The following is a 13,829-nucleotide window of genomic DNA, read 5'->3' on the forward strand; positions in this document are numbered from 1 at the left end:
TTATAATATCAGTTTTATAAAACCGATTTTAGCAAATTCGATTTTATCCTGTAGTGTAGACATGGCCTCAGACACACAATTCCTCCCTAAGCTTGCTGTAGGTGGTGAAGCTTTGCACCCAATTCAGACAATGCCTAGATGGCACAATTCTGCAGCACCACACGTGGGTTATTTTGCTCATTTTATGCCATTTCACTTAAATGTAGCTTTCTTCCTTATGTTGTTATGGTGCAGGATATTTCAATTAGATACTCTCCAGCTTCTGCTTAGAGAAGATTTTTATGGCAGGAGAACATTCAAACTTTAATTTGTTTTTTTTTAATGGCTATATATTTTCCAAACTCCAAAGTCAATACAACAGATTAATATACTTCCACTTACTCTGCATACACAGCCCATCTGTGCAGTTCTTGGACTGCAGAACGAGACCCTCACAATCTTTCCCACCATTCTTCGGTGCTGGCGCTGTACATTCCCTCCTGCGCCAATGGGTGCACTCTGTGCCACAGGTAGACCACTTACTCCACGCTGTCCATCTACCATCCACTGCGACAAAAAAGCAACATGACTTAGGAAGATCAGAAAGAGAGAGATGCAAATATAGATAGAAGCAGAGAAAATGGTTGACTTTAGAAGATCTTTGTGAATTTAGCCCTTGTGAAAGGTGCCAGACTGACAGAACTAAGGACCAAAATCTTTACAGCATAGATCATAGAAATACAAGCTTTCTCTCACAGCCCTGCTAATTTGCCTCATATTAGTCCTAGAAAGACCAACTGTGAGGGAATGAGGTAGTTCAGTCTCCACGGTCTTAGATATACATGCTTGGATTGCCAGCAAGGGTAATAATTAGTGCTAACTACAGTTGTGATTTTTGTGATTTTGACATCTCTTCAGTCCACTTGAGTCACCAAGTGCCCATTAGAAACTTACGTCTTTCAGTTAATACTTGTCTGGGTTGGATCCCAACAGCTTATCGAGATGTTTAAGGCTTTCTGTCGCAGTAACAAGATCTGAGCCACTGATTTACATAAAGAACTTACTTCAGGAAAACAGTCACTCAGCAGTTGTCTTGTGGAATTTATAGCTTTGGTAGAAGAACTAACTCTGGATTGAAATTTGTCCCCAAGTACTCATTCTTTCTCTCTTCTCCTCTCTTTTTTGAAATGGAAACAAAAGGAAGTTTCTCCATGGCTAAATTGTTTAAGAAGAAAAAAACTCCAAAGCCCAGAAATTTATGCTTTTTGGCACTTGTATACAACAAAAGATTAAATTTGGCAATAAATTATGTTGTGTTATCAAATCATCACTTTTCATATTCAGAGAAATGACTAAAGTCACTGAAATATTTCATTTGAAAAAAGGGGCTACTAGGCATAATCAGCAAAACTGTCAAGAATATGTACTCTGCACATGCAGTTTATTACCTGTCTTACAATCTGCATTTATAAGCCAGTTGGTCATATATTTAAAGGGACAGTGTGAAGATAAAAACCATGGCCAAGATTTTAAAATAATGGGTGCCTGAAGGTAGGCTCCCATATCCACAATTAGGTACCTACATTAATGGACTAAAATGGGATTTTGACAAGTGTTCAATATGAATCTGACCCTGCTCCCACTGAAGTCAATACAATAACTCCCATTGATTTCAATGGGAGAAGAGTTAGGCCAATGCCGGGGCTCAAAAGTGCTGACTTCAATAGCTGGATCTACTAAATATTCGGACTAAAGAGGCTCAGCTAAGTGTCCAGAATTTGAAATTAACTTCCATTTCTCTGAGTTTCACCCATCACTAAGAGCCATATTTTGATGCCCCTTACCCGTGCTGAGTAGTACCTTATTTCAACAGTAGCGCCATTGATTTCAATGCATAGGAAAGTGTTACTCAACACGAGTGAGGGATAGCAGAGTTTGTCCCTCTAAAAGCCACCCAGAGCCCTTAAACAGTGTTGAATTAAATGATAAAGTACACATTTCATGGTTTAATTTTCTGGATTTTGATGCAATTTACAATTATTTTAATGTGTGAATGCGTGGATATTTTTGGTGTGAATGTTCTTGTCTTTGTTGACAGGCAAATGTGTATGCCAAGTTTAACATCCATAATCTAGATGTTTCAAATGCTCTACTCATCTTTACAGTGTAAACTGAGAAATTGGTATGCACAGAAAAGAAAATCTGTTTGGTCAAAATAATATTCTGTACTTAAATTCTAGTTTATTTCCACAGCTTTCAACAGATCAAGAGCTTTAGCTCTTAAGATTTGAAGCTGTAAATGTTACTCAAATCCCCCGAATTACAGGCACTGAGATGATGGTGCTAGCTTTGTGAAATAGTGGGATTTAATCCACAGTGGTTTGATCTACTCTGTGCACAATGTTTTATCTATTTATGTAACACAATTTAGTATTCATTCACTGAAATGCTGGATTTATCAGTAAAATAAAAGGAGTGTTTATGATTAATAGTTACTTCCTAAAATACTTGTTGTTGGCAAACTAGATAATCACATCTGGGCTGTGGGTCTTTCATACTGTACCTGGGCACAGCGTGGTGCAAGTTATTTTTTGGACACTTTGGCCCTCACAAAAGGCACCACCATTGAGTGGGGCAGGGTTGGTGCAGGTCCTTGTGCGCTTCTGATAGCCTCTTCCACAGCGACCATTACACACTGACCACTCAGTCCAGGTAGACCAGCCGCCGTTGACTGAAAGGTGACAGGTGACAAAGAGCATTAAACAAACACAAATCCCCCTTTTTTAACCACTGTCTTTGTCAAAGTCCTAGAAATACCATTGCATGAAAAGTCCTTTCAGTTTCCTGTACTATGGCTTCTGTGGATTTAAAATGGCTCTTCTCTTCATGTATCAGAGGAGTAGCCGTGTTAGTCTGGATCTGTAAAAGCAGCAAAGAATCCTGTGGCACCTTATAGACTAACAGACGTTTTGGAGCATGAGCTTTCGTGAGTGAATACCCATTCAGCAATCAGATGCACGTAGTGGAAATTCCAGGGGCAGGTATCATCATACTGCTACCAGCAGCTAGAGGATAACTGAGGTTAGTTTCCATCAGCGGACGGATATAGGCCCTGTATACAGCCCCAGCTAACAACCCCTCCAACCGCTCATCAGGATTACAACCCATCCTGGAAAGATCCCACACTTTCACAGGCCTTGGGTGCAGGCCATCTCGCCACAGACAACCTGATCAACCTGAAACGTATTCTCACCAGCAACTGCACACGCACCATAGTACTCCAGCTCAGGAAACCAATCCATGCAACAAACCTCGATGCCAACTCTGCCCACATATCTAACCCACGCGACAGAACCATCACAGGACCTAAACCAGATCAGCCACACCATACCAGTTCATTCACCTGCACATCCACCCCAATGTAATATACCGCCATCATATGCCAGCAATGCCTTCTGCTATGTACATCGGCCAAACTGGACGGTCTCCTACGGAAAGGATAAAATGGACACAAAAATCGGACATTAGGAATGGCAATATACAAAAAACCTGTAGGAGAGCACTTCAGCCTCCTGACCCCACTATAGCAGACCTTAAGGTGGCCAATACCTGCAGCAAAAAAAACTTCAGGACCAGACTTCAAAAGAGGAGAAACTGCTGAGCTTCAGTTCATCTGCAAATTTGACACCATCAGCTCAGGATTGAACAAAGACTGTGAATGGCTTTGCCAAACTACAGAACAGTTTCTCACCCCCCTCCCCCCCCCCCTTGGTTTTCACACCTCAGCTGCTAGACAGGGCCTCATTCTCCTCTATTCTCTTGATTGAACTAAACCTCGTTTATCTCTAGCTTGCTTCTGCTAGCATAATATATACCTGCCCCTGGAAATTTCCACTACATGCATCTGATGAAGTGGGTATTCACCCATGAAAGCTCATGCTCCAAAACGTCTGTTAGTCTATAAGGTGCCACAGGATTCTCTGCTGCTCTCTTCTTCATATAGACCCAATATGGTCCAGCAATGAGCATCGATTTTTCTTTCTATAATTGCAATCACTGTAAGATCAAACAGTGCGCCTCTTGAACTTTGTAAGCCAAAATATATGCATCCTGAAAGCTGCATTGGATTTCACAGCAAGATAATCCAGTGTGTATAGTGGCTGTACAATAACTAGTGTTCAGATGTACCCGTCATCTATGCTTCTCTCTTTTGGGATGTGGTCTATCAGAAATTCAACAAGTTACTTTCCGCTCTTCACAGCAACAGTTCACAGAATGCTAAGACAAGGGTATCCCTTGTTCACCAGTCCCAATGAGAGCCTTGCCTACAGAAGATGAGGAGCCCATATGACAGGTACTCTGCCTGTTGGGCTGCTCAGAGCGAACTCACCAGTTATATTATTCATCTGTGATTTTAGGAAGATGGTTACTGCTCACCCTTTCTGGTATGAACCTTGATATGTGACACACATGGAGAACAGAGACTAGTACTGCCCAATACTGTGTAGCCATAATGATAAGCATTTAAACTGCTCAATTTTCCTAATCCCTCAATTTTATAGTATTATCAGTCACACCACAGGTCTAAAATATCCCTGGGGGAGAGATAGGGTGACCAGGTGTCCCAATTTTATAGGAACAGTCTTGATATTTGGGGATTTGTCTTATATAGGCCCCAAAGGCATGCACAGCACATTTCATTAGGGTGTACACCCAGGGATTTTTTTTGTTTTTTAAAAGGTGAACGTCATAAAGGTTGGGGTGCGGGAGGGAGTGCAGGAAGAGGCTCAGGGCAAGGGACTGGGGCAGAGGAGGGGTGTGCGGTGTATGAGGGGGCTCAGGGAAGGGGGTTGGGGTGCAGGAGGGCTGCAGGGTGCAGGAGGGGGCTCAGGGCAGAGAGTTGGGCTACAGGAGGAGTGTGGGGTGCGACAGGGGGCTCATGGCAGGGAATTGGAGGGCATGAGGGTGCAGGGTGCAGCAGGGGACTCTGGGCAGGGGGTTGGGGTGCAGGAGGGGTGTGAGGTGCAGGCAGGGGGCTCAGGGCAGGGAGTTGGGGGACGGGGTGCAGGAGGGGTTCAGGCTCCGGCCCAGCGCCGCTTACCTGCAGTGGTGCGCTCCCTGCCTGCCTGCCCTGGTCCTATGCCGCGTTGCTCACCACGTCCCTGCGCGACCCCGGGGGCGGGGTGGGGGTGGGGGAAAAGGGCGCCGCACGCAGCCCTTGCCATGCCTCCAGGTACCTCCCCCGAAGCTCCCATTGGCCGCAGTTCCCCGTTCCTGGCCAATGGGAGCCGCAGGGGGTGATGCCTGGAGCAATGCATGGATCCCTCTGCCGTCACCCCCCTGGGGTCCCAGGGACGTGGTGCCATGCTAGCCGATTCTGAGAGTGGCGCGGGGCCTGTGGCACCATGGGGTACAAATCCCGTGGGCCAGATCCAAAGCCCTGAGGGGTCAGATCAGGCCCGCGGGCATTAGGGTGTGCCTGGGCACACTTGGCACACACCGTGTGCACACGTATGATGGACGCCTATTATGCCCTACCCCCAGTCCCGATTTTTCACACTTGCTACCCTAGAGTGAGAACACAGGCGATGGCTGCTCTTCAACATAGGTCTCCCGATTGTGCCCCCACCTGCACGACCCACTCTCAATAAGTGTTTCAGTGACAGCTTAAATTACGCTTTTAGAGAATCAAACTGTGTGTGTTTGGAAAAATTTGTGTATGGTGAAATTTGTGCCATTAAAGTATTCATCACGATCACAACACAGAATGCCGGTGCCATGTCCCTCCACTGCATCACAAATACTGCTAATCAACTCCATTCAGCTAGTTTGCTATAGAACGGAACTAAAAAAGCCCTCACTGTACCTTTAGGGATGCAACTGCTTACAATTAAGCATAACTGCTACCCTGGCTATGAAGTGAATGAATGCTCAGGGTAATCATAGGGATTTTTTTTTCCATTTGTCTGTCCTGTAATTAAATTGATTGTAATGAACACAATGTGCTGGTGTATCATTAGAGCAGCTTCTGTCCCTGTGGGTACATTCTGCCTCAAAAATACCAAAAGAAATAACTTCATGGAAGGCAGACCTAGCTTTCTGCTCAGGCTATTTTATGGGGGCAGAGCGGACGTGGGTGTAGAGCAAGGGAATGTGGAGACAGGGCAATCACACTTAGTCTGGATGAGGGCCACATTGGCAGCCTGGCCATGCTAATTAAGATAGCGCATTACAATTAGGAACTTATAGTTTCCACAGACCTCACTTCTGCATCAAAGATGGTGGCAGCTGCATCACAGAACTACACAGACCACTTCTGCACATAGATCGAAGTGAAGCCTGTAAGTCAGAAGGACAATGCATCACTTACCATAGACAATTACAGTGGCAGTAGTGCTTTTCCTCTTGGCGACAATGTTTTTGGCGACACAGGTGTAATTAGCTGTGTCAGAAAGACGTGCCTGCTTGATGATCAGGTTGTGATCGATGGTGATGTAAAAATTCCGATCTTCGACAGGATCAATCACCTCTTCATTTTTCAACCACTCCACCTAAAAGTTTACAAGAGACATGGTAAGGTTATCAGTCATCACCATGCCAATCCACAGAGGCTTTAACCTCTGGATGTGTGCAATATTTGATTATTTTGCTCCTGCCAGAACCTGCTGTAAACTAAAGTACACTACAAGGACTCATCTGCTGAATGTTGCCTATTCTGCCAATATCACAGTGCACTGAGATGAGAGGGTAACCATCATGGAGCCCAGCGTTCATTTCTTCCCCCATCTCACAGCTGCTTCTGCCTTCAAAATGTTCAATGATTTTTTTCAAAGGCTGCCCCTATTGTACATAACCAAATAGTTAATGTAGACTTTCAATATCTGATGGACAGTGTGAGGGAAATAGATGTTGATCTTTCTTTAAAACCTTGTCTAAAATTGGGGATTTAAGGAAAAAAAAATCTCCCACTGGTACACTAGCAAGCACACTAAAGTAATTATTTTTTTAGTTAAACACCCCAAACATGAGGTAAATTATATATTTTATTTTTTTACCAATCAGGATAAACTAAAAGAGGGACAGTTACCAGGGAACTGGGGAATACTAAAGAATAGAAAATTGCTTATTTTTCTGCTTTATGTAAAGTCTATTTTCAAAAAATATTTCTATGTTAATAACATACAATTTCATAGGTTACACAGAAAACTATTTGTAAATGTAATTTTTATCCAGACAACATTCCTTTTACTATTCTCCTAAAGAAACACCCCATTATCCCACAGCTGATGGCTGTGAGCCACTCTACCATAAGCTGGATGAACTTTCAGTGGCTTGTTTTCATCTGAACTAAGAGTGCTCTAGAGGAAGGGACGGGTGCCCTGGATGGATCAAAGCAGTACCTTCACATCACTAGATCATTTCAGCTTGTGCCCAGGATTTAATTAAAGGAAGAAAAACAAAAACAAAAATCAACCCACTGGAACTAAAAGGTGCTAACTGCCAAGACAGGCCTGATTTGTACTGACAGACTACTACTTTTCCAAAAATATTGGAACAACTGCCCAACCATCAACAAGACTGGAAACCAACAAAGAGCCCTCCTCCATACGATAGACAGACAGACCACTGTGACCAGTGGCCTAAGTTACTAGGGCCCCTCCTAGTTTTAGTCACATAGGGCTCAATTCATTCCTGCATAGATCTGGTCAAATACTGCAAAACAGAGTGTTTGTGCATGTGTTTGAATTCTGATTGGCTGTTCAGCTTGACCACCTTCATTCACTTTTCTATTCCATGGGTGCAAACATCTGCACAAGCAGGTTTTTGGCCTCACTGATGTTAGAGGCATCTTTGGGTGTTTTGTGCAAATACCCAGATTCAGATGATCGTGCCTATTCATATGCAAACAACCATATATGCTACTCATCAATTGTTATTCTCGATATTAGAAAGCTTCAGCCATCTAGTCATAGAGCAAAAGCAATACCATGTGATTTATGTGGCCAATCACCACAAACAGCATATGGTGAAATGGACCAGTCACCAACAAGCTGTAAGCTATCTTCATTCATTTCAACTGTCTAACATTCACTAGTAGCAAATATACGTGTGTAAATATCAACATTTGTTTGCAAATCTTTTGCAAACAGAAGAGAAGGATAAATTCTAGGTTCAATCCGTGGAACATTTAGGTTCAGTCTGTGGAACCAAGACTGGGGCAAAGTCTGAATGGAGTGATGCTCACCGATACAAAAACCAGGAGATCACACAAATGACAAAGTGGGAGTGTGTACGGCTAGTGGGTCCAAAGGGAAAACTGATTAAGCTCATCTCCAAGGTGTCTCTACCAGCAGGTCTCTTCTGCAATCCCAGACAGAATTTAAAGCTGTTGAACCCTTTGTGGAGGGCAAGAATATCCACCCTCTTTTCAGGTTATGAACCCTGTGGTGCAGAGGGATGGTAAAACCTTTGGAATGTGATATAAGAAAAAAGGTTTAGTTGGAAAATATATAGAGAGTCTAACGTATACTAAAACTCTCACTATTCAATGTGTGTGTGATGGGAGGGGCAGGCCAACCTGCCTTCCCATGGATATTCCACTGCATCAAATAGAAGAGCAGAGGGAGGGTTGGGAGAAGCTTAATGGAGTGCTGCTGTAACTCTTATGGTCCTGTGGAAATATGCCACTGTACCTGCCGCCCCCTGACTAAGGCCTCTAACTAGGAATACTTTGATTGTATCTACCTGAAATGACTATGAGAGAGAGTGCACTCCTCCTCATCCTCCAGATTTCTTGGTGAAAATTGCTTTAAATATATTGTTATTTATATAAACACTTCCAGCAAATAGGTTCAGATCACAACTCACTTTAGAGCTGCAGTTTTCCACTGCTTTGTTTTATTTGGGTTGAATAAAAATAAAGTGATTAAACATGCACATGGGTGTGTCCACTCAGAGATATATACAGGGCCGGTGCTTCCATTTAGGTGACCTAGGCAATCGCCTAGGGAGCCAGGATTATTGGGGGGTGGCATTTTGCCGGGCGGGGGGGCAGCAGGCGGCTCCGGTTGACCTGCCGCAGGCGTGCCTGTGGAGGGTCCGCTGGTCCCGCGGCTCCGGTGGACCTCCTGCAGGCACACCTGTGGCAGCTCCACCGGAGCCACAGAACCAGCGGACCCTTCACAGGAACGCCTGCGGCAGGTCCACCGGAGCTGCGGGAGCAGTGCGCGGGGCAGCAAAATGGCTGTGCGCCTAGGGCACCAAAAACACTGGCGCCGGTCCTGGATATATATATCATTGTTTAGTATTTAGAGTTTCATATATTTTATTATTCAAAAATGTAATTTAATTAATAAAGTTTCCCTGATTCATTCCCATTTAGCAATTTTTCTTTTTTCCACATAGAAGACAATCATCTTCTGCCAGTCAGACCATGTCATATTGTCATTCACTGGCTTCTTCTTGCCTCCACATAAAGTTCAAAACTTCCAAGGCTTTCTAACGGCTCTCTCTCTTATAACTCCGTCTTCACTTCAGCCACATTTTCTCTCCTTTTTACATTCCTCACCTCTCCTCTCACTGCTCCCTTTTCTGTTTTTCCACTTTCCCATTTAAACCTCCACTTGCATCAACCTATACTCTTGAAACAGCCTCACACTCCCTCTTTCAAAAGTCTTCTTCAAAGCTAGTTCTTTTACAAATCTTGTGTGCTGATCTCTGCACCAACAATAACACTGACTTTTTGGCAAGGAATCTAGACCATTCTTCAGTATCTAATTTGTACTTTGTAACAGAATCGTCTGGATTGAAAAAATTCTGTCTAAACCTTTTTTTCAATGAAAAAAGAAAAGTGTGTAGAACTTTTCCCTATTGGTTGTAATTTTTCATTTTCAGTGAAATTTATTGAATTTTTTTCAATGGAGGAATAAAACACTATCACTCTTTAAATCCTCCATCCTTTTTTTTCTTTCAGAGTGTCTGTGTAAAAAGTGAGAGTTATTTCCCTCCCACCAAACCTAAATACAAATGCTGTATGTATGAATCAATAAAATCAATTGTCATGGAAAATTTCAAACAAAATGAAAAATTTTCATTGCTTTTAAACAACGTTATGAAATATACTTAGTTTTTTCAGCCTGTTCCAGTCTGAATGTTATATCATAAGCTGTTTGGGGTTGGGACCAAAATCACTGGATCCTCTTATACAGTGCTCTATAACTAAATATTTGTAATTTCACTATCAACAGGGAAGTTAAATGGACCACAAGTCTTCAAGATGAAAAATGTATATAGCAATGGCCTTAGAAGTGTGTGTGTGTGTGTATATATATTCTATTTTGCTTCAAACTTTCCCTTAAGTTATTAAAATTGTCCTAGTTTCATATATTACACAGTACAAGCAGGGGTATCGTAATGTCCTTGCAGTAAGTATGAAGAATCTTAGCTGCAATGGTGCACAGTAATAGAGTTGGGGTACATTCTTTCAAGTCAAAAGCTGCATTAACTCCATAGAGACCCTTCTCAATTTATCGCAAGTCAATATTTTAGAAACCAGCACGCTGTTTTGTTAGTAACAGTTTTATTAACAAGAGCTAGTGATTCCCAACCCAATTGCAAGGCTGTTAGTCTGAATGTGTTTGATTGCTTTCTGTTTACTTGTTTCCAAAGGAAGACCCAGGAATGAATACAAAGATCCTAGCCTGCAGTGGGCTTAATTTAAAGTGCCAATCTTCCAGAGCATTTAAAAATTCTGGTGGTGCAAAAAGTGAGGGAGAAATGGAAAAGAGACAGACATACAGAGAGAGAGAGTATAAAAAAGATGGAGAGAGGCACAACATTTGGAAACCATTCCGTCAACAGCATTCACATTTTATTTTCCATGAAAGATCTAAGCTTTTGTCAATAATCTGCATTTCCTTGGCAAGAAGCCTAAAATTCTCCCCACCCCCACCCCCATTTCTTCCTTGCTGTTCAGCCAAATTGAGTCCTAACAGGAATCAAGTATAATCAAGACGGACAGCTTCCCGTTCAGCCAGTGGCAATATTTGTTCCTTGCATCACCCACCGGTCAAAGCTGCGTGCGTCTAGATTGAGAAACAAGCCCAAAGCTCACTTCTCTGCACTCTTCCTTTTAGACATCAGCTTAACCTCTGTATCCCACACAGACAAGTGTTGTCTTTCTGCTTTTTTAATGTGTATTTCTGTGATACCAATACAGGATTGCAAAGCTGAGATTCTACAAAATGCTACCTATGTTAAAGAAACGAATCATTTATTGCTCCTCTTTCTGTGGTCTGCATACTGAGGACCTGCTTCTGCTCTGACTGAATTCCCATTGATTTCTGTGGGAACAGGACTGGGCCTGGATTCATTACAAAATAGTTTTGGTTTTCATGTGCAGATCGATATTCCTGGTCATGAAAGCATTCTTCCCCCAATATCAAAACAGTAATTACATAAATAAACTTAGGGGAGTCTTACAACTGCTCACAAAACTGTACAAATCTTTATTCAGTCTGGACCTCTGATGAGACAATTCTGATCTGACTAAATCAGAACAGATCATATGAGAATAGGACTTCCATACCAGAACAAACCAAAGGTCTACCTGTCTAGAGCCTCTGGCTCTTCTCCAAACTCCTCAAAGGAAAAAACCGTCTTCACATAACGCCCCAGTAAAATTTACTCCATGTATAACATGTAACGTGCAAAGCAGAATTTCTTAGTCTCTGTTACACTGAGTCAGTCTGAAGAATATAGTTTACCAAAAGCCTCAGCTGTCATGTCCCTGTGGCAGCATCACTGCTGATTAATATTAACTTGTGTGTGTCTAAACACAGTGTCTTTTCTAATCTTCCTGCCTTGCTCGATATGGGATGCTACAATCCACTGTTTATGACATCATAATTACATCAGTGGAAGAGAAGTATGTCACCAACACCAGATTATCATCATCACTGAGGGAAATGATCAGAGGATGGCTGGTTAGACAGGAGGTATAAGTTATATTTACACACGCATTTTAGTAATCAACAACAAGTAATGTGAAAGCTAAAAAGCACGATTCCAATAATAATTAGCACATCTTGTGTTTTCTTGTTCAACACCATGTACAAATGTTAGCTGATTAAAAACTTATTGTAACATTTAAATAAGGTTTTGATTACCACACATTTTTACTTAGTAATGGCCTAATTTTTCCATAGTTGCTGAGCAGCTGCCACTGACTTCTGTGTTCAGCACCTCTGAAAATCAGGCGTGCGTGCATGTGTGTTACCATCGGAGGTAAACAGAATTTATGAGAACACAACTTATTTTCTCATGTAAGCAGTAACTGAGCAACTGCCAAATACACAAGGTAAGAGAACAGAGCAGAGCTGAGACAGTATAATGTATAGGTGACAGCAATTATTAACAGCCTTATTATACAGGTTTTATCAATTATTGGATTTGTAAATCATGTCATTCCATCCATCTTTCCTCAAGGAGTTAGGTTGTTAACCTAATACATGCAGAAAGTCATCCAATTTCTCCAATTTTATTCTGGTGAACCACATTTCTAAAGTGAGTATTTGTTTTGCAACTCTGCTGATGAAGTACCTTTACCAGCAATAGTCACAGGGACTCTAAATTGGTTTCTGTCTCTTAAAAATTCAGTAAATTAGAGAATGTCTCTAGCACTATTAATAATAAACATTTGAGTATTTTTATATGTAAATAAAATTAGGCCACTAGTAAGTAAATGTTACTCATATTTAAACCTCATATAAAAATAATATATATAAACCTTTGTGTATATGTGGAAATATCACTGAAATCAATCAATCCAATCAGTGAAATAACTTTAACTTCAATTTTCTGTCATCAAACCAGAAATCCTTCAATTTGGGACATAACCATTATAAACAGTAGAAGTTTTCCCATGTGGACATAATATCAGAGGAAAATTTCAGTGATATATAACTCAATATTCTTCCACATTAGCCTTACAAAGGAAAGGAGACTGTGAAATGCACAACAATTTACTCTGAGTTTGTAAGCTCCTTGGGACAAGTACTGTCATTTGCTATATGTTTGTACAGTACATAGCACAACAAGAACCTGGCCTGTTTGAGGCCTCTAGGTGCTAAAGTAAGATAAAATGTTAGATAATAATAAGAAATGCTGAAAGAAGTGCTGTGGTACAATGAACACATAAAGGTCTTCTGATTTTGACTATGACTCCTTATGTTCTTTGGATTTAATTTTCAGACCAGTGAGCACCAGGACTGCCACCAACTCTATTTTATCTGTGTGCACTGTGTTGCTTCCAAACCTGTCATGACACCGTGCTGTCACAGTGACTGGCTGAGGAAACACACAATCTGAAGGTGGCAGTCGTTTAGAGCAATGCGCCTTGCAGCTTATTCTTTCATTGTACTCCCTGGTGAGCAGGGGAGGCTCTAAACATTTCTCTGTCCCAAGCAGGGCGGCATGCTGCAGAGGGAGCTCTGCCGGTCGCCGGGAGGGCGGCAGGCGGCTCCGGTAGACCTCCCGCAGGCGTGCCTGCAGAGGGTCTGCTGGTCCCGCGGCTTTGGTGGACCTTCCACAGGCAAGCCTGCGGGAGGTCCACCTGAGCCGCCTGTCACCCTCTTAGCGACCGGCAGAGCGTCCCCCGCAGCATGCTGCCCCAAGCACGCGCTTGGCATGCTGGGGCCTGGAGCTGCCGCTGCTGGTGAGAGACAGATGCATTGACAGATGCGTTGTCTCTAATTATTCACTGATTGGTATCAGGAGATATATTAACATAATTGGCACATTTGTTCTAATTAACAGAGGGAATCTGCCACATGCCACCCAACATGATATGT

General features: G+C 42.4%; 1 protein-coding gene across 2 annotated transcripts in view; it reads right to left on the bottom strand.

Annotated features, from left to right (window-relative positions):
• The window catches only part of UNC5C (unc-5 netrin receptor C), a 385,127-nt gene that overhangs the window by 72,088 nt on the left and 299,210 nt on the right, over nucleotides 1-13,829 (bottom strand). For both annotated transcript variants that reach the window (XM_032762595.2, XM_032762594.2), the window contains exons 5-7: nucleotides 6,350-6,530; nucleotides 2,543-2,710; nucleotides 382-546 (exon numbers count right to left, since the gene is read on the bottom strand). In XM_032762595.2, the coding sequence (XP_032618486.1) occupies nucleotides 382-546; nucleotides 2,543-2,710; nucleotides 6,350-6,530 (514 nt within the window). The remainder of the gene's footprint in view (nucleotides 1-381; nucleotides 547-2,542; nucleotides 2,711-6,349; nucleotides 6,531-13,829) is intronic.

The sequence above is a fragment of the Chelonoidis abingdonii genome, chromosome 5 (genome assembly GCF_003597395.2).
Source record: "Chelonoidis abingdonii isolate Lonesome George chromosome 5, CheloAbing_2.0, whole genome shotgun sequence".
NCBI classification, from domain to species: Eukaryota; Metazoa; Chordata; order Testudines; family Testudinidae; genus Chelonoidis; species Chelonoidis abingdonii.